An 18,557-nucleotide genomic window follows, 5' to 3' on the forward strand; every position below is an offset into this window, starting at 1 on the left:
AAATAAACAGGGTGACAATATACAGCCTTGAAGTACTCCTTTCACAATTTTGAATCCATCTCTTGTTCCATGTCTGATTTTAACTTTTACTTCTTGACCTGCATACAGGTTATTCAGACACCCGTCAAACCACTTCAAAGGATTATCATGATTGTTGACTAAAAAATATTGTCACAACCTGAAAGTAGAGAGCTATTTTATTTGGAGGGAAGGTTAAAGACGCCAAATCTAGGAATTAGTTCTGACAAAACTGCTCTAAGGAGGCAGGAGGGGAAGTCAGGAAATTTGTAATAAAGGGAGCAGGCAGTTTGAACATCGAAGATCAGGTGTCAAGTTAAGGAATTTAGCATTGTATGTACTGGAAGATGCAAGCCTCCGGGCTCACTGAATTCATTCCTTTCACATGCACGTCAGCTGTCTGGGGCCAATCTTGTTTCCTTGTTCACCTTGCTCCTTGCATTCCCCCAGCCCCTAAGCAATCTCTGTGGGGGTAGCAGCATCTGCTGGATCTCAGTTTTGGGAGTCCTCTTTCACATTTGGAGGCCAGATATTGGTGATGATTGTGACATTTCTTGTTAATTAATATGGCAGGAGATATTTTCATTTCACAGGTTATAATGGAAAGTTGTGGACCTGCAAGGTAATGCTAATGGTAATGAACCTGCCTGCCCATTCAAGAGATGTAAGAGACGCCAGTTCAAACCCTGGATCAGGAAGATCCCCTGGAGGAGGGCATGGAAACCCACTCCAGTATTTCTGCTTGGAGAAGACCATGGACAGAGGAGCCTGGTAGGCTACAGTCCATTGGGTCGCACAGAGTCATACACGACTGAAGCGACTTAGCATGCATGCAAGCACAATGAGAAATGGTATTTGAGAGTTTTCTGAAATATATTGTTTGCCCAAAATGTAGGGTAGTATTATTTCTACAATTTCTTCTTTCTGTTTCTTCAATCCAGTTAATATACCATATAAGTAGAGAGAACAGCATGTTAATGGTTTCTAACAAAGATATACCCTCAGTGTTTCAGTTTGGATAAAACAGAATGAATTACTGAGCAGTGACATTAACAGGTAGATATCACTGGACCAATTGGGCTTCCCTGCTGGCTCAGATGGTAAAGAATCTACCTGCAATGTGGAAGGCCTGGGTTCAATCCATGGGTGGGAAGATCCCCTGGAGGAGGAAATGGCAACCCACTACAGTATTCTTGCCTGGAGAATTCAATGGACAGAGGAGCCTAGTGGGCTACAGTCAGACAGGATTGAGTGACTAACACTTTTACTTTCACTGAACTAATTACCTAAGAGGCCCCAGTGTGTATCTAAATGTAAATATGCATTGTGAATCAGCATATTCAACATGTTAAAAATCCCCAGCAATTGATAATTTGTCTACAGCTTGCAGTCCAGAGAAACGCACACAAAATGTGAAGCTAAATAACAGGGGATAGATTCTCCCCATACCTTCACTCCATTTCCATAGCCGAGAGACCACGTGGGGGTGGGGAAGTGTGGAGGGGAGAGAATTATATGAGGCAGGATTCCTATTGATTTATTTCCTTTTCTGCTTCTGTGAAGGTAGCCTTGCCCTTTCCCCACTGCTGTAGTTGCTCAGTTGAAAATGCAACTGCTGAAAATAGAGAAGAAAGGGCTCTTCTTACTTTTTTGCGTCCTGCCCACCTGACATAACTCCTGCTCCATTTATCCATCGGTACAGAGGAAGGATGTCCATCTTTCTCTGCAGTCCTTTTTTCCATTTTCCTACACAGTGCTTTGTTACCTTTGCAATATTCTCTCCTCTTTAAAAAATTACAATTATGAGATGCAGCAAACTAGAAAGCAAAATCAAGTGGGACAACTCAACTTAGTGTGCTTGTCCATGAAGTGAAGGAGTTGAGTTATATAACCCTTAAGATTTCTTCCTAGTTCTAAAAGTCTTCTTGATGAGTCTACGAAATAAACACAGCCTAAACCTTAATGTTTTATGATGGAGCAGAAAATCTCACCATTAGAACAAAAAAGATGCAATACACATTTTTCAGTGGAGAAAGCTTTCCTTAAAAAAAAGATGTATATTCTCAGAAATCCTGTTTACCATAAAAAATAAATTTGAGTCTCTGAAATGACTCACATGAAAAGGTGTAAGACACAGAAAAAGAAAAAGACTAACAGTGCTTCTATTGCCATTTTTTCATGTGTGTTGTTGTGAATGTACAGTCAAGCAACCACAACAAGAGGTTTGGTATTTTGGCATTAATTGCATGAGAGTTTTTGCATTTCCCCCTGTTGTTTCAACTACATAGCATAATGTAAATCAGCAAGGAGGAAGGGTAAGAATCCATACATTATTTCTATTTATCTCCTAGAAATACCTCACTGTCTCCTTTAATGAGAAATCCCTGCATGGTGTTGTGGGATTGCTTCTTTCGTGTGCTTGTAATGAATCTTACTGATTGGCAAAAATGATATTATGATGGTAATTTTATCATTTTACTTTGTGGGAGCTTAGAGAATCCTGGGCTAGTTAATTTTAAAAGAATTCTTCATTAAATATCAGCCTCATTTTAGCATAGGAAATGACAAGAGTTTGGGGAAAAGTGTTATTTTTTTCAACTAAGGAAAAATACTATATGTGCTGATATTTCTACCTATAATAAACCTTTCATGATTCAAATATGCAATTATAATATTTAAAAAAAAATCTTTTACTCAGTAGGGTTGCCAGTTAGCATTGAGGTTGAGCTGTGTTGTTAGCACCTCTCTAGCAAGAGGTGTCACCATTTGAGCGGACTCTATGCCCAGTGGTCATGCTCCACAAAGTCACCAGCATCCATTATGTGATCACAGGAAACCCTGACCTTGAAGAAGATGAAGTTTGTATAATTAAATAAGTAACAGTGTGCTGTAATAGGTTTCCTGGCCATGTTGAATATCCTCTATTTCCAGACCTGATCAGTGTAAACAGGGCACTCTGAGTTAGCCGCTCTTTAAGCACTGGCCCCACCCCCCCCATCCCCCTTGCAACCAGGTAATTTAAGAATATCCAGAAACCACATTAAATGCTTGGGTCATGAGGAGATGGTTGAGCAAATTGGAGATACTTACTAAAAAGTTCATGAACTAATAAGAACTGAGTTAGTAAATTATCTCAAGACTTAAAAGCAAATGAATATAGCTTCTCAAAATGCCTCTTGTCATTGTTACTTTCTTAAGTAGGAGACTACTCCTTTAGGACATAATCCAATATGATGAATACAGGTAGAAACTTGTGATGATGAAAAGCAAAAGAAAAGGATGTGAAGTTGTACTGAATTCAATTACCATCACACTCTGACTTTCTTGAGACTGGGAACTGTGCTATGCTCATTTCTGTATTCCCTAGATCCTTGTTTAGTTTTAGACACATGTTAAGTCCGGAAGTGTCCATTAATCAATAAGTAAAGTCTGAAATACTATGTCCAGGAAAATTTCAAGGAGTGAAGTTCTAGTCTTTCAAATCAAATGCCATTGTCACAATGATCTGGTGAATTCTAAGATACTGCTAAAATCAGATAAAGTCTGGAAAATTGGGAAAAACAAACTATTTATGTCTTAAAGAATATGATGTTACATATCTCAAGTCTTTCTTCTGGCTATAAAGAGAAATATCTGAAAAGCATGTGAGTTTTACTATAAAAACCCTCATCTATGCATAAATGAACCCAGGACACCTTAGTCTGGACAGGACAGACCAGCTTAGGGGCAGCAAGGGCTGACAGGCGATGGGCAGAGCAACCATGGCCTTGAAGAAGATGAGTTTGGGACAAATAAAAGGAATTGCTGCTTTAGGCAGAAGTAAACAGTTAATGCTAGAGCTTTACAAATGTGTTGGAAATGGAAATTGCTGCAGGAAAGGTTCAGAAAAATTCATAACTAAGAGAATAGTAAGAGATCCTTGTATGCTTTGGATAAATTCATGATCATTGGGGACTGTCATGGTGAAGAAGATGCATTGTATTTCCCTATAACAAGTCCCTTGCTAATTTTGCCAGACAGAATATTCTGCTGGACGGACCACTGGCCTGCCCTTGCCAGCACTTTCCAAGATCTGATTGACACAGGAGAGCTCCTTAAAAAACAATCCTTGGGAACTAATTTGCCAGAAATCATGCACCTATGGAAATAAAATGAAGGACATTATTTTTATGCATTATTTTCCACATCCTTGCCATTGTGAAGCACCTCTGCCCTCGCACTGCTCAGGAAACTGAAATAGAACACAGACCTAGGGAGGCTTGTTTACTGCTACATTTTCCATTTTTGCCGAAAGGTTCCCATGGGCCTCGTCATGCCAGTAGTGTGAATTCTCTCCTCACAGATGCACAGGCCTTCCTTCTGGCCTTTCCCCCAACCCTCTCCTAATTTACTCAGATGATGGCCACCAATGGGACACTTCTTTTGTCTGACTGGGATGACAGATGGCAGAGCTTCCAACGGGATTGGCATTAATAGGACTTGGGGAGCTTCAGAGTCTGAATTGAGAGGCCATTCCTCTCTGGCCTCCAGAGACTTGGTACATCATATTTTGAATCCATCTTTGCACTCATCTTATAGGTAAAAGGGGAGAGGGCGAAAGAAATAATTCTATGGTTGTATTTAGCATTTACTTTCAGGAGAATGAACAGCGGACTTGCACTAAAAGCACCAGTGTGACCCAATCACTAACCATTTATCCCCTTTATCACTAAAGTCAAAATCCCCAGGAAAAAATATTTTAACACACTCTTGGAAAAGAGATGATTTATTTTTATAAGCTGTAGCTCAGCTTATAAAATGAAAGCTCATACATACTGCAGCAAACCATCTGTCGGGGGGGATCCAGATGAGCTAAACAGATGCAACAATTCAAGTTATTTCTGACATGAATAAATAAAACTAGCTAGGAATCAGGATTAAAAAAATACTCAAATCCTAAAGGCTTTTAAAATGTCAATGGGAACTCATCAGTGTCAGATAACCCTCTACATATAGAGCATTTCATTGGGAGAGAGATTTTTTTTTTTTTCATTCCTAGCTTTGTCTTTCTCGAGGACTCAGAACATAACTGCTATTTACATAACAGCAAAGAACTCAGAATAGTTGATAAATAATCAGAGAGCCCTCTCTCAGGCTACCTAGTATTTTTTGAATTATAGGGAAAGCAGCTTCTGAATGGATAAAAGGAAAAGCTTTAGGTAAAAACAGTGAGAACTTAGTGAGTGCTTGCTTCACGGCAGGCAATGCTTTAAGTGCCTTGTACATATTAATTAATTTCATCCTCACTGCAATCCTATGGGATAAGTACCATCACTGTCCCCATTTAACAGATGAAAACACTGAACCTCTAAGAGGTTAAAGAGCTTGACAAGGGCCCTGCCACCAGTTAGTAGCAGAGCTGGAATCTACACACCAAATCTTTACATTCCATTGCCTCAGCATGCACTGAACGTCTTTTCCAGATCACAGAGAAATGATAACTGAGACCATCAAGCCATCCTTGACCCTGGAAGAATCCCAGCCATCCCTGTCTAGGCTCTTCTGGTACAGGACAAACAGAGAGAGCATTAGACACAGCTGTCTGGCAGTCTGTAGGATCCTTTTCTAGCTCTGTCTCCAGCTTCTTCTGGGCCTTTCTCCAGTCATGCTCTGCTTTGGGACCTCCTCTGTTTTGGCCCCAGCTCTGAATTTTCTAACTCCTCTCAGATATGCCTTTCTCACTGACGACCCCATTTAAAATTTTTATTTGTTTATTTGGCTGCATCAGGCCTTAGTTGGGGCATGCAGGATCTTCACTGTGTCTGGCAGGATCTTTTCTTGCCCCGCACAGTCTCGAGTTGTGGTACATGGGCTCTGGAGCTCATAGGCCCAGTAGTTGTGGCACATGGGCTGAGTTGCACTCCATGCGGGATCCTAGTTCTCCCACCAGGGATCGAACCCAGATCCTCCGCATTGCAAGGCAGATTCTTAACCACTGGACCACAAGGGATGTCCCTACCCCATTTCTATTGAATGTGTATGCTGCCCCTTGGGTTTCGTTTGATAAGATTTATAGAAAGCACATAAATGCTGAGATGAGAGGAATTCTGATTGCAGGAAATGTTTCTCAGTAGCTGTATTTTCCAAAGTATGATCCTCTGGCTACCTGCAGAAGCATCACTGGTGGTGCTCCAGAGAATGGCAGATTCCAGGCTCCACCTCATACCTGAGGCATCTGACTCTGGGTGTGCGGCTGATGGATCGTTTACACAGCTTTCCAGGTGATTCCCATACAAACTAAAGCTTCAGAACTATTGACAGATGGAGAGTGTTTCATGCTTAATGATCCCAGGGGTGATTCTATATTTACTGACCCAGAAAGTATTAAGGTCTACCTACAAAAAGCAGAACTTGGAGGAAACCATCAAGCTAGCATTTGCGGTTCTCTTGGAAGTTTGTGGGTACTCACTATTGAGCATGTTAAAATACAACACAGTGCACTATGTTTTAGATATTTTACCTGGGTTTGCCCAGAAACAACTATTTCACAACATCAAGTAAAGTCAAAGGCCTTTCAGGGCAGATGGGTGGTACTCCAGAATGGCTTCAGCAACCTCTTCCATCAATTCACAGAACAAAGAGAACAACAGCGACAAAACAGAAGGGGGAACGTTCTGATTTTCTTCAGTTTCCCTGGGTCGGGAAGATCCCCTGGAGGAGGGCATGGCAACTCACTCCAGTATTCCAGCCTGGAGAATTCCATGGACAGAGGAGCCTGGTGAGCTACAGTCCATAGGGTCACAAAGAGTCAGACCCGACTGACGTGACTTGGCACACACACATGCATTCTTAAGTAGAACATTCCAAATTATGTAAGCTTTGGGCATCACAAAACCTGCCCCTACCCCTGTCTATACATGACAGCATATATGACATAGCTATGCATAAGAGCCCTGAATTAAATATTTTTAACAGTTTTATTTTCCTTTCCGGCCAATGGACTCTCTGAGCCTCCCTCCCCACCTCTCCTCTCCTTTTTTTAAACTTGATGTTCTACACTCAAATAGGATATTTTTGAAAAGCCTTCTGATAGTCAGCGACAATATTAGTGCCATGATGGTCTGAGACAAGAGCTGATAGTAAGAACAGATGGTTCTGGCAAAAGCCCACCCAAAGGGATATGATGATACCATGTGTGTGATAGCTGTTTTAGAAGTCTGAGAGGCAGTGTGCTGCAGAGATTAAGTGGGGACTCTGAAACCACACTATGTGACCTGAACTCAAATTGATTGATTTACCCAGCAAATTTAATAGACGGGCCTCATTCATTTTGAATAGGAAAAGAAACCTGCTATATCTTCCCTATTCATGAGCTCATTCTCCAATTTAGGAAGGTCGCCTCATGCTCAAAGCAAAAAACAGCCTTCAAGTTGGGAAGTAAAGGTTTTTTTTGCAGCACTCAGATGTTCACGTTCTCTGCGCTCAGGCTATTTTTATTCGGCAGCACAGACGGTCGTGTAAGCACAGATTTCTTTGGCAGTTTTTATTATAGCAGGTGTAGGATCCTAGGCCATTGTCCTTAAAACACACACGTTCACTACCTGCATTTGAACAGCTTGAGAACTAATGCCATTCTTTATTTGATTATGTAGCTTACTGATTCTTGCTAAAAGAAAAAAAAAAGAATTATAAAACATAACTCTAAGAACATAACTTGTTTAGATGAGAATGACTGAGATGTCATGAAAGAATATTATAATAAATCATATTCAAGCCATTTCAAGAGCAGGACATATTTGTAAATGGAATAATCTAAAGATCCACAAGAGAATGACTTGAGGCAAACATGGAGCCTTGCCACAGCAGTAAGTTTCACTCAATCAAATGAGAAGTGGCCTGAACTCCCTAAAGGAATGTGGTCTGACTGGAGCTGTAGGATACCATTGTTTTGATCTCAGCAGCAAATGAAGTAGAAAGCACAAAGAGTATTCATGTTGAAAAAATATACCGAGCTGTATGTTGTGAAAAAGAAACCTACCTAATGAACAAAACCCAGGCAGAGTGGCCTAAGGAGTGTGGCAGAGACAGCTAGTGATATTTCCTAGGCTAGAATACAAGACCTGATACCACATGGCTGCTCAGTGGCAGATCACGTCTCTCTGTTCTCCTTGACTCTGTGTGGGGCTATCTCACTAGGTACTCCTCATGGAATGTGAGTGGAGGTGACACGTTCTATTTCCAGGCCAGGTGGCTAAGAAACAGACAAACTCTCTCAGTCATTTCCCCCATTCTTTTTATTCCCATTTGCCCACTGGATGCTGAAGCTGAAACTGTTAAAGCACCAGGAACTTAAGTCCAGAATGATGGTCCAGAGGCCCCCAGTGATCTGGAACCACCTTGCACTGCTAAGTGAGTAAAACTAAACTATATTGCCAGATGCTTCTAAACTGTTACCATTTTCATTTTTAAAGCAGCCAGCATGACTTTAACCAGAAGACAATCAAATCATGTTCGAAATTTTACCTGTTATGTGAATATGATATTCCTCCTTGAAGATCTTCTGGAAGAAAGGAATCTTGAACTGCATATGAGGAGTATGCAAACCGGGAAGATTTACATCAACGTCTCCCATGAAATGCGGAAATTCCCAGTCCTGCCAGAGAAAACCAACATGACAACATATCTGTGATTTGTTTCGTTCCTAAGCAGCAAAACACCAAAAATTGACTTTTTATAAGCACTTATTTTAAAATCATTTAAATGCAGCCAGCTGTTGGTTGTATCTGTTTTGTTCTGTGATGGTTGTTTTCTGTACATTAGGTAGCAGGATGCAATCAAAATTAAAATTAAGTCATAACTTATATCCTCAGATTTTCCCTTTAATGTGATAATAAGAAACCAATGCAGAATTGATGTGCATTAATATATGTTTCTTTCTTTCATTATGGAGGTCTGATCTTAAATTTTTATAGGAAGGAAGTGATCCATATTTTATAAATATGGGGTAATTTAGTTATTTTTTGTTCCACTATTTTTTAAAAATAAGAAATTTATACCAGCGTATTTTCTGTAAGAAGACAAAGAGGGTCTAATTCATTTAACCAAGTTCCTCAATTCACATCAAGGGAGTTTTATTAATCATCTATGCTAGCAACTATATGGAATGGAAAAATGCCAAAATCTTCTGTCCTGTTCTCTTGCAATTTAGCATCAGTTTGAACCAAATGATGGAAGGCCTGACATGCTAGCCTGAGAGATGCACAGTGAATTAATTCCAAAACTGTCATTAGTTATTTCCTTGTTGTCAAGGCAAAATCATGTGGGATGACCCTCCTTCTCACAAGGAAGGAAAAAAGATGCAAATGAGGATATTTTTAGGTGACTCATCTGCTCTTGGTTTTTGGATAGAAGCACCAAATTAAAGTTCATAACTAGCATGTGAAGAAGAAATACACTAAATAATGAAGAAACCTTAAGCTGAATCCATGTTTTTATTTCCAGTAATAAAATTATCCCTAAATTAACAAACAGTTCTATATTTAGTGAATATTTTCTAAAGAACTTGGAAATGAAAAAATAATAGAATATTAATTTAAAATTTTAATCCATTATTTTGACATAAAAAGTTAAATTTTTCTGAGATTTCTTTATATGAAGCTAACTGAGGTGTGCTGATAATAGTGTGCATGAACGTTTCATTCCATTTCCCTCTTTGCAGAAAATTCTGATTAAGGGAGAACAAACCTTAAAGGAAAGAAGAATATGTGAGTGGTGGTAATCAGGAAAGTTTTCAATGTTTATTAATTTTTTATCTATGGATAACTTTAAGCCAGTTATAAAAAATGAATATATAAGTATAAAAATAAAATGATGCAATATCATCCCTTACTACTGGCGTGTATGCCAGTATCTTGTTGGTCTTGCTTTTCCTGGTTTTTCATCATCAGCAAATAGACATGTAATTTTGGAAATTCAGAAAACCCAAAGCACTGATGCTGGATTAATTTGGAATATTTTGATCTAAAATATTAGTGTAAAATGGATTGGAATAATACTTGTGAACTATTGTATTTTATTAAAGTGCACTTTTTTTTTCATTGATATCATCTTGCTATGTTACTCAGAAGACACTTGCAAAGAATTAAAATTGAATTTAGTCCTTTGCTAAAATATAACTGACATTTGCCATAAAAAATTATGCTTGGCAATGATAACCAGAGAATCTTTCACTAGTCCAGGATAAGAAACATAAAACATTATCAACAGAGCAACTCCCTTTCTTACTTCTTGGTTTAAGGAAGAATTTAGGATTAACAGATACACACTACTATCTATATAAAATAGTCACACAATAAGGACTTACTGTATGTATAGCACAGGGAATTATATTTAATTCCTTGTTAATGGGAAAAAATCTGAAAAGAATCACTGAATCACTTTGCTGTATACCTTAAACTGACACAACACTGTAAATCAACTACACTTCAATTAAAAAAAAAAAGGGAGTGAATACTTCTTGGTAGTAACTGGGCAAGTGTACTTAGTGCACTTTTGGACTGTTATTGTTTAGCTTTTCATTTCATGAAATGAAAGCTTTCTACTGGGTATGAAATTGATTTTAGTTTGAAAGTAATCTCTAGAGATTTCTTGTATACTGGGATCAAATCCTCACCTCCCCCCAAATAGTTCCTTAATTATATCCCAACTGTACTTGGAGATAGAAAGAGGAATTCAGGAAATGTAGACTAGAGGACGGGAGAAAGTCTTCCTCTTCATCTAGATGGTGGCATTCTTTTCTTTCTTTCTTTCTTTCTTTTTTTTTTTAAAGAGATGAAGGCAGAGAGTTTGGGGGAAAATGTGAGAGTAGTATCTTACACCATCTGAGAAATTAAAAACAAAGAAAGAACTAATAAAAGAGATGATACGTAAAGTCTCTCAGATTCCCCCTTTATAAAGACCAGATTCCCCCTTTATAATGACCAGATTCCCTCTTTATAATGACCAGATTCCCCCTTTATAATGACCAGATTCCCCCTTTATAAGACCAGGGGCTTCCCTGGCGGCTCAGTGGTAAAGAATCTGCTTACCAGTGCAGGAGACGTGGGTTCGCTCCCTGGTCTGGGAAGACCCCACATGCCTCGGAGCAACCAAGCCTGTGCACCATAGCTATTGAGCCCAGGAGCCACAACTTCTGAAGCCTGAACACCCACAGTCCTGCTCCACAAGAGAAGTCACTGCAGTGAGAAGCCCACACACCACAGTTACAGAGCAGCCCCTGGTTGCCACAGCTAGAGAAAAGCCCGTGCAGCAAGGAAGGCCAGCACAGCCAAGCAATAAACAAGCAAAACGACCAGATATGGGTTTTAAAAGCTGTTTTCCTTAGTCTTTTAACTCCCTGCCTCCACCCTCTCCCTGCTACTCTTATTTTTGTAGTTTAGTTCCTCAGTCGTGTCCTGACTCTTTGCAACCCCATGGACTGTAGCCCTCCAGGCTCCTCTCTCCATGGGATTCTCCAGGCAAGAATTCTAGAGTTGGTTGCCATTCCCTTCTCCAGAGCATCTTCCAAATATAGGGATCAAACCTGGGTCTCCTTTATTGCAGGCAGATTCTTAAATATCTGATTCACCAGGGAAGCCCCTAGTTCAATTCCTACTCTGTATATTTCTGAAGATGCATTGCTGAATCAGTGTAAATTTTGACCTTGGCTTAGAATGGAATGGTAATAATAAGCATTGCTACCACTTTCAATACATTTTGGGCTCATCTTAATGGAGGTATCAGACGGTAGTGATACCTTAATTATGTTTTTTTTTAATATAGGAGATAAAAGAGGAAGAAGAATGATATTCTCAATCCCCACCTTCATCTCCAAATCCCACAGGCTTCTTGGGAAGGTGAGATAATGCCTGAACAGCAACTAGCACATTGCTGGAAACAGAGGGAAGAGACAGAGAAATAGTCAACGAGCATGGCTGATTTCCCAGCATCATTCCAAGGTCAGAGTGTTCCTGAGAGTGAAGCAGAGGAAGCAGACAGATCTGTTTTCAGGAGAATCACACAAAGCTGCTTCAGGGTCCAAGTGGAAAAGGACGAAGGTCATCTTCTCCTGCCCTCATCCACTGCATAGTGCTGGCCTCCTGAAGTCTCTGATGGGACTTTGGTCAGAGCAGAGTCCTCCCAGAGGGCACCAGGAGCAGGACCATAGGGAAGGTCATGTGAGTGACCTCAGTGGAGGATAGAAGAACAGGAGCAAACTAATTTCTTGTGCAATGTGTATCTCACACTGTAGTGACCTCCAGGATAACTGGTGGACTTTCACTGTGATGGGGGAGGCATTGCTACCATGCAGCAGGAGCTGGTAACCTAGCAACATGTGAAACTAAAGGCCAAAGAAACCCAAGGATACTTGGATCATACATTTTCAAGCACTGGCAATGTTCTAGCATCATCCTAAGCTACACACTTATAATTACATACAAAATAACCCCCCGAAACTTGCCATTATTAACTCATTTTACAGAAAAGAAAAATTTGCCTCAGAGAGGTTAAATTGTGACAAAATGAGGTAGCTGTCATATGGCAGAGCACAGGCGAAAGAATACATATTTTCTGCTGGGCCATGCTGCCTCTGACTATGAAAACTGATGACCCTTAACTGCTTTTGACTCATTACTAGAATTATCTATACCTGCTATACCTGTTCTGGGGGCTTCCTGGGTGGTAGAGCGGTAAAGAATCCACCTGCTAATGCAGGAGACACAGGAGACATGGGTTCTATCCCTGGGTTGGGAAGATCCCCTGGAGGAGAAAATGACAACTTGCTCCAGTATTCTTGCCTGGATCGTCTCATGGACAGAGGAGCCTGGTGGGCTACAGGCCATGGGGTCACAAAGAGTCAGACACGACTGAGCAATTGAGTGGGCATGTACACTATACCTGTTCTTACTGAGAACCACTGATAACAGTCATTGCATGTTCATCTCTCATCAAAAGTCAGTTCCATGAGTGGCTTTAAATGATTTCCCCACCCCAACCCCAGAAGTTTCTCGTATTTTATCCAAGCCTAATTTGACCAAGAAGATCAACTGTAACTTTTTCTCCATTAATCAACTGTCCCAGAGGTTGCTGATTTACATAGACAGTTGAGTAGGGAGATTTGACCAACAGGAGATTACTAGCAGGTACTGAGATTCTCTTGGCATCAAAACTATGGATGTACGGTAGTTTCACGCACAGATTGTATGTACATGTTATGAGAGCCATGGTGTTCTTCCCTTCTGCATATATTTAAAAAATTATATTCTGAACATCAGATGAAAACGTTGATGAAGCAAGATGTACTCAGCTACCTAGATTGGGGTAGAGACAGGTGGGTCCTGTGATTTTACATTATAATATGTTCATTTACTCTGTTCTTTAAGGAATGCTATCAGTATTCAGTAATTCAAAGCTTCCTTACTACGGTCTCCTCTCAAATCCAACAACGCCTTCAGCCGTCTGTCCCATTTGTGGCTCAGTGATGTGAGAATGATTTAAGTACATTGTGTCACTCACCCTACTCTGGTTATGATCAGCTTACGGTAATGAACAGACTTCTGACTTTGTATCTTGCTTCATATATGAGAAACAGCTAATTTTTATTCAGTTGGGTATATTTCCCATATAAAAATAAATGAGAAATGTCATGGTATATATCTACTCAGATTTCTTACATACAAGGGTTTACTTTTGCTTATAGCTATAAAAATCACATTTGAACACTGATGTCCAAATTGCATTTGGACGAGTAATTTGGGACTGATGTGTCCAAATGTGATTCCACCCAAGTGTGGCTCTATTATTCATGGATCACATCCGGATAGACTTTCAGGACGGTGTTCAATATACAGTCTCAAGATATCCTGGATTCATCATTTCCTCACATTTTCTCATTGAGATACGTGCCCTGGGGTTCAGGAAAAGCACTTGGTACTGTGCAGAGGAACTCAAGCTTGAAACCAACATGGTTTTGAATTCCCCAACTAGCATTCAATTTCCCAAATCAAATGAAGGGGCCCCCATTTCTATTTAGAGAAGTATTAGGGGATAAAAATGTAATAACAGTGAATGCTTTACCCTGCAAAAACGAAACCATGGTTTCAGAACAAAAATAATATTTTAGGAGCTAAAGACTGGCCACTTGGTTTTTAAGAAATTTAAGACATGATTTAGATAATAGTTTGCCAAAAGTATCGGTAACAATTTAGAAAAGAATTGACAATAGATTCCTAAAAACTGATTAAAAACACCACTTTTCAGTGTAATAATTTGCATATCTCTTTATAGGCACTTAGATTATAAGGATTTAAATGATTTCAAAATTCAACTTTACAGATTTGCTTCTTTCCCTTTGTTAATCTCCATTCTTCCTATTTCAGAACTGAATAGAGGTCCATGAATATCAGAACATTATTCTACCCAAAATGTTCCCAGCTTGTAAAGTATCCTTGGTTTTTCCATGCTTACCGTGTCCTAGCAACAAGATTTTAGATGACAGTGAACAGTGGTGGTCTAAAGAATTGTACTCATGCTTTGGAAGATATTTTTGCTTCTTATTAAGAATCTCAAGTGCCTGATTTCTTTCAGGAACAGTACACTTCTCCTAATTGGCAAAACTGCCATGGTATCACTTAGCTGAATAAATCCTTGGAAACCTTGATGTACAGTAGATGTTGCTTATTTGTTTGTTTATTACCTGCCTCTCCCATTGGAAAGTAAGCACCAAGCAACATAAGGAATTTTCTCCTGTTTTGTTCACTGTTACATTTCTCCATTCCTGCAGTATATACTAAGAACTCATATACTTGATGAATTGATGAATGGTGCTCTTTGAAAGTTAAAGATATACAATTACTTTTGGGTTTCATGTAAATGGAATTTAGTTAAACAGAGCAATAAATATGTGGTTTTGTAAATAATATTACACATCAAACTGAGATTCATTATAATGAAAAAAATGTGTTTTTCCCTATAACAAGGTGTATTGCAATTACACAGACAGTAATTACTTTTAAGAAATTTTACCATCAGGCTCTGGCATGATAGCAGTGGGTTTTTTAAGATAAGTTTTATTATATCTAGACAGCTTGAAAGATCATTCCTTTAACCCAAAGATTAAGTCATTTGCCAAAAATCACAGAGGAAAGGAAACAGTATATAATGGGAGGAAGAAAGCGGTCAAATTTAAATACCGTTAGATGAGGCAGTTAATCGTTGGGGAATTAGTAAAAATGCTCCTTGTGATGATCCAACATACCCTTTTAATTCCCATATAAGTGTAAAGGAGCTCATGAGACACGTTCAACCAAGTTAGAGAACAAGAAAAGAGAATGTAAAACAACATGTGATTAAAAAATTTTAGATCATTTCCCACAGTGGGTGACACTAGGAAGGTGATCAAGGCAACAACGAATATCAGAGATGCCCAGCAATAAACATGAAGGATGTACAAAAAAGAACGATCAGCAGGTTAATTCTTATAGGGATCTTTTGACAATTATTCTTATAAGTTATACTCTCATTTTCTCCTAATACTCATTATTGTTTTTTCCCGCTCTGGGCAAATGAATTCCATACTCTTTTGGAGTTCTCTTTCAGGAGTCACTTATGGTATTTAAAAGATTTAAAAGCTTTGGGGAAAAATCTTGTCTTTCTGATTGAAGTAGGCTTTCTTCAATGAGTAGAAGAGATAGAAGATCTAAGTCATCACTAAGACAAATCCAAGTCAAACTGTAAATCCTTACATAAAATGTTGAAAGAAGTTGACTCAAGATTTTTTACACATTCTAAGATACGGATGAACTCTCAGAATTGTTGTTCAAACAATCTAATTCATCCTAAAGGCATATTTTGTAGTGTGGTTTAACGTATTTGCTTCATCAGTAATCCTTTTCACTTGCAAAGGCCAATAGGAATTTCCCTGGCTAATTTTGAAGCCTGTGTACCTCAGTGAGATTTGAGTAAGTTTAGTGCCCATAGAGAAAGCAAATAAGTCAAGCCCAAAGTAGATTTGAGAAGTGAGTGTAGCTTGTTACTTTTAAGAGACTACCATGAGTTTCTGGTACCACAGCAGTGGGGTTTTTAAGGTAAGTTTTATTATATCTAGACAGCTTGAAGGCATCATTCCTTTAAGCACAAAGGTGGAAGAATGTCTGATGAAAAGCACGAGGCCTCATTTACAGATGTCCTGCCCGGGCAGACAGATGCAGTAAAGGACGAAATAAAAGCCATTCTTTAAGTGTTTACAGCTAACAGAAATGCATCATGTGGCCTCTAGGAATAATGGGAAATCAATATCCCTCACCAGGGCAGTAGAGTTCACCAATATGCACCGAAAGAGTGCTTGACATTTTACGGACTCCTATGTGTGTGTGGGGGTGAGGGGGTAGGGTGCAGGCAAACCATTGACTAGGACAAGTTGCTGAAAATGAAAGCTAATACAAAGACTAAAGAAACATGGTGTCATAACTCAATGATAGATCCTTTTGGATAAAATCTTCCATCCATCATCAAACAACAACTTGACTTATTTTGCACTTAAGATGAATGAATATTAGCTATATAATAAGTTGATATTTTAAAAATTGAGACCACCTAATAACTCTTTTCCTAAAGAGGAAAATGTGAAGTCTGGTGGAAGAGTTTTTGAACATCACATTTTCATGTTATTTTTCAGACACTGGCTGCAGTTCAATAGTAACAGCCCTTGCTTATTTTGTGCTTTATTGTATTTGCACATTTGGTATAAAATGTCACTGCTCCAGTTATCTGTTCTGGCTCTATGCATGCTGCCAGGAATGGTCACATACAATTGTCTGAATGACTAATTTCTTCTATAAGCTATATAGGAAAATTAATTGCATACTGTCAAAACAGTAGATATTGTCCTTGGTAAAATTTTAATTTAATATTGAAGTCATTTTTCTCTGTGAAAAAATAATAGTGGAGATCAGTGGATAAATGTAATTCAATATAAAAATATTCACAAACCATAGACAGGATATAAGGTTGATCAGATGTGTGGTTGAGGTAAAGGGCTCTAGTGTTTCTTGCAATAGGTTCCTTTTTCATAATTTATTTGTCAACAATGTCTCATGGAGCACATATTCTAATAGAAGAGAGACCAGTCAATCAGCAAATAGAAATACAGTATGATGTCAAATAGAGATAAATGCTCTAAAGAAAATAAAGCAGGGTAAGGGGATGGAGCACGGTGAGTTAGGGGCGGGTACTAGTTTAGTTAGTCAAAAGAAAGCTTCTTTGAGGGTGACCTTTGTATGGAGTACTGACTCATATGAAAGAATAAGCTCTGCACACCTCTGGAGGAGGACATCAGCTAGAAGGAGGAGCTAATGCAATGGCTCTGAGGAGGAAATGAACCAGAAATGTTCAAGAAACAGCAGGAATATAAGGGGCATATAGGAGGGTGAATGATGTGCAGAGTGGTAGGTTGGCTGCAGGAGGAATAAAGGCCAGTTGCAATGCGGGAGACCGGGGTTCAGTCCCTGGGTTGGGAAGATCCCCTGGAGAAGGGAAAGGCTACCCATTCCAGTATTCTTGCTTGGAGAATGCCCATGGACAGAGGAGCTCGGCAGACGTCAACCCATGGGGTCGCAAAGTTGGACATAACTGAGCAACTGAGGACAACACACAAGATGACTGTCGTAATTTAGGTGTGAGATGATGGTGGTTCAACAATGCTGATCAGGTCTTCAGATCAAGAAGTATTTTGAAGTAGCACCAACTGAGCTTCTGAATTTACCATTTGCTCCAGCAACTGGTAAATCACAGTATCATTTACTGAGAAGGTACAATTTGGGGAACCAATCAACTTGTAGAAGATAGGGAGGTAGATAAGAAATCTAGAGATCTATTTAGAATATGCTATTAAACACTGAGTAGAGGTATTGTGTAGGCAGTTGGCAAACTTAGGGGAGGAACCAAGACTGGAGATGTAGGTACTTCCCTGGCAGTCCAGGGGTTAAGACTCCAAGCTTCCACTGCAGAACCCTGAGTCCTATCCCTGGTTAGTGAACTAAGATCCCACATGCCATGTGGCATGGCCAAAAAAAATAAAAAATACTGGAGATGTAGGTGTAGGAGTCACAATGATATAAAGCCACAGAGCTGGATAAAATCATCTTGGAAAAGGAGCATAGAAAGCCAAGAGAAGATAACCAGAGACTGAACACTGAGGCACACTGACATTTAGAATTTGGAAGAGGAGAAGCCAGTAAGGAAAACAGAACAAGAATGACATATATTATAAGAAGAACAAAAGAAAGTTCAGATTAGAAGCCAGGTGAAAAAAGTGTTTCAAGAAGAAAGAAGTGGTCAACTTCACTGAATGCAGCTGAAAGTCTGAGTGAGAAGACTGAAAGTTAACCATAGGATTCAGCAATGTCAGGACTGTTGCTCTGGATAAGATCCCCAAGCTCTGGAGGAAGCTAAAATTGGAGACAAAAGCCTGACTGCCTGGTTCAAGAGAAAATGGCAAGTGAGAAGTAGAGACAATAACTGTA

The 18,557-nt window shown here is 39.3% G+C and overlaps 1 protein-coding gene across 2 annotated transcripts in view; it reads right to left on the reverse strand.

Moving 5' to 3' along the window:
• TMEM117 (transmembrane protein 117) overlaps positions 1–18,557 on the reverse strand; it is a 590,052-nt gene that overhangs the window by 7,184 nt on the left and 564,311 nt on the right. For both annotated transcript variants that reach the window (XM_018047901.1, XM_018047902.1), the window contains one exon: positions 8,521–8,650. In XM_018047901.1, coding sequence (XP_017903390.1) covers positions 8,521–8,650 — 130 coding nt within the window. The remainder of the gene's footprint in view (positions 1–8,520; positions 8,651–18,557) is intronic.

This window comes from Capra hircus, chromosome 5, assembly GCF_001704415.2.
Source record: "Capra hircus breed San Clemente chromosome 5, ASM170441v1, whole genome shotgun sequence".
Lineage (NCBI taxonomy): Eukaryota > Metazoa > Chordata > Mammalia > Artiodactyla > Bovidae > Capra > Capra hircus.